The sequence below is a fragment of the Cottoperca gobio genome, chromosome 7 (genome assembly GCF_900634415.1).
Source record: "Cottoperca gobio chromosome 7, fCotGob3.1, whole genome shotgun sequence".
NCBI lineage: Eukaryota > Metazoa > Chordata > Actinopteri > Perciformes > Bovichtidae > Cottoperca > Cottoperca gobio.
In genome coordinates this window covers 20,116,229-20,119,212 of record NC_041361.1, presented here as the reverse complement: position 1 = coordinate 20,119,212, position 2,984 = coordinate 20,116,229, and the positions used below count along the sequence as shown (strand labels likewise).

The window sequence follows — 2,984 nt, the reverse complement described above, 5'->3', positions numbered from 1 at the left end:
CCCGAATCTGCTTCAAAACTCTGGTGCTGGTCCACCGTGCTGTGAATGGATCAGCCCCTTCCTACATCCAGGCCATGGTCGAACCATAAACCCCAGCGCGTTCACTTCGCTCTGCGTCGACCAATCGGCTCGCCACTCCCTCACTACGAGTGGGATCCAGATTTCCCTCAAACAAAACACGGCGGTTTGCTATCCTGGCTCCAAAATGGTGGAACGACCTCCCCATTGATGTGAGGACAGCAGACAGTCTTCAAACCTTCCGGCGCAGACTAAAAACTCACCTGTTTCGACTGCACCTTGGCCAATGAAGAAAACTAAATAACTGTTCTTTGTATGTTGCACTTCAAACTGGCTATTTGAAGACAGTGTTCACTTATACGATTGTACCTATTTGAAGCTATTGTACCTACAAGATTCTTGCTGTTCGGAGTTGTATCTCCATGATTGTTTGCACTTATTTGTACGTCGCTTTGGACAAAAGCGTCAGCAAAATGAACTGTAATGTAATGTAATTGGGGAGAGGGTTGTGATATGAATGTGCTTGGTTTGTGACTTTATGTTACTAGGGACAACATTTATATTCATTTTAATTTAAAAATAACAACATTTCCATAGTGCTGGGCTTCAGGCGGTTTCTCTTCTTTGAGATGATTTCTCCTGCTTTAGAAAAAACCCTTTCACAGGGCACAGGTGAAGCTGGGGTACAGAGAAACGCAACAACAAGTTTGTTCTTCCCAATACTGCAGGGGGTTCTCCAATCTGCCCATATTTGGTTCAGCCAGGTATCTTTGGACCTCCACTGTTGCGTTTGCAGCGACATGTTGGGGCCTGGTCTGCAGGACTGTGGTGTCCAAACGATGCCAGTTTGCTACCTAGGACAGACAAACAGACTGTAAGTGACTAAATACAATAACACGATTAGAAGGTATCTAGTATGCATTACCTTGAGTCACAGGCTGAGAAGCTTCTGATATGTGCGGTTGTGAGGTGGAGGAGGAGGAGGAGGAAGAAGACGCGCTGTTTCTCATAACAGCAGTACATTCAGATGTGAGCCTCTTCTCGGCCTCTGCAGCTTTATTGGGGCTAAAGAAGCCTGTCTTTTTAAATCTGGGATCGAGCACTGTTGCCAGGGATATGATCCTCATTGATTGTAGGTTGTTAAGCTTCTCCCTTAACTGTCCCCTCAGACTCTCAGCCATTGCTGTGCTCTCTGGAGTTTGGACTAGTCCCATTTCCTCCTCCTCCAATGCGTGGTGTAGCATCAATAACAGTGGAATGACTTTGGATCCAGACACTCTCTTCTCCTCTGACAGCTCAACTGTGGCATCATTAAATGGAGACAGCACTTTCAGACATTCTGCAATGATTTCATATTGCCTTGATGAGAGTGGGGCAACCTCAGTGCGTAGGCCTGCCAAAGCTGCTCCTACAGGTTCCCTGAGGTCATAAAAACGCTGGAGCATATGGTATGTGCTGTTCCAGCGTGTATCCACCTCTTGAATGAGCTTCAGTGCCGGCCGGCCCATTTGCTCCTGCACCTTTGTCAGCCTCTCCTATAAAAGTTGCGAACAAAGAGTGATTAATGCAAGTGTCACTGCAGCAGCAACTTAAACAAAACAGCGTCATTTAGAATATTGCAATGAAATAAAGGAATTCACCTTTGCAGTGGTGATGCTCTTGAAGTAGCCCACTATCTTCCTGGAGCTTGCCCGGATGTCAGACAACACAGGGTTTTGGTCCAGAGCCTTTTTTATCAATAGATTCAAAGTATGCGCCACACAAATTGTGTGACGCAAACGAAGCTCCCTTGCACAAGCACCCATATTGGCTGCACCATCAGTCACAAGGCAAGTAACCATGTGAGTAATATCCTACTGTGACATAAGTGCTGCTTTTTCTTGTGCCAAATTTACAGCAGTATGTGCCTCTGGGAAATGCAGCACCCCTAAAACAACAGAATGCAAAGAGGTGCTTGCATCTATAAAATGGCATGTCACAGCTAGATACGCATCAGTGTTGATAGAGGTCCACATATCTGATGTCAAACTAACTGCAGATGCCTTTGACACCATAGCTTTGGCTTTCTCCTTGGATTCCTTGTATCTGCCCTCCACCATAGCTTTCAAAGCCTAAAGGAAAGAAGAGAACACTCTTGAAATGGCAAATATGGGGGATGGGGAAACATGCTTTATGTGGTCAGATACACACCTGCCTTGTGGGGAGAACATAGTTAGGGCTGAAAGCTTTAACAAGCGTTCTGAACCCTTTGTCCTCCACAATAGTGAAGGGCTGGGAATCCTCAATCACCATATTGACCAAGGCCTCATCCACATCAGTCTTCTGTCCTGATGACAAACAAATGCAGTATACAATTACAGATGTTATTAATTAGTCACATATAAAATATAAATGAATGTTGTTGTGGAGCCTCTTGTCCACAGTCAGATTCAGGGATGACAGAGAGAGAGTATAGGGTTGCACACATCGCTTTATTCGCACACAGGTCAGCTTTCTATCACAAGCACACTAACAGGTCGCTCTCCAGTCGGTCACTCTGCTGTTCGTCGCTCTCCAGGCTGCGCTGCGTCTTGGCTCACCAAGCGTCTCCGTCTCCTCTGGAACCCAGCCTACTGCAAGAGAACAGAACCAGGCCATCACCGTGCATTTATTATGTGACTGATTACCTGATTCCGTTCAGCTGTCTGGCCTCCAGCTGGGACACTCCTGTCCCTCCCCAGCAGCCGGCGCCCTAACCACACCCCACTGCCACACACCCCCACCGCCCGACTCAGGCCGGGAGCCCGCCGGCCGCAAGCTAACTCCCCCCCCCCCCCCCCCCCCCTCCGCCGAGCGAGAGAGGAAATCAGCCACAACCATCCGGTTACCCAGCCTGTGGATCACCTTGAAGTTGAACGCTTGCAACGCCAGATACCAATGGGTGATCTGGGCGTTGGCATCCTTCATGCGGTGGAGCCACTGGAGTG

General features: G+C 47.9%; 1 protein-coding gene across 2 annotated transcripts; it reads right to left on the bottom strand.

The window, feature by feature from the left end:
* Window positions 1–503: 503 nt before the first annotated feature.
* Window positions 504–2,684, bottom strand: LOC115011183 (zinc finger BED domain-containing protein 4-like). 2 transcript variants are annotated; one of them, XM_029436215.1, is made up of 4 exons: window positions 2,209–2,684; window positions 1,659–2,129; window positions 944–1,553; window positions 504–872 (listed from the first exon to the last, which is right to left on the bottom strand). In XM_029436215.1, exons 2-4 carry the CDS (start codon window positions 1,857–1,859, stop codon window positions 775–777), a joined length of 909 nt encoding a protein of 302 aa, XP_029292075.1. In that variant the 5' UTR covers window positions 1,860–2,129; window positions 2,209–2,684; the 3' UTR covers window positions 504–774. The 2 variants fall into 2 exon arrangements, with proteins under 2 accessions (XP_029292075.1, XP_029292076.1); XM_029436216.1 differs by lacking the exon at window positions 1,659–2,129.
* Between the last annotated feature and the right edge of the window lie 300 nt (window positions 2,685–2,984).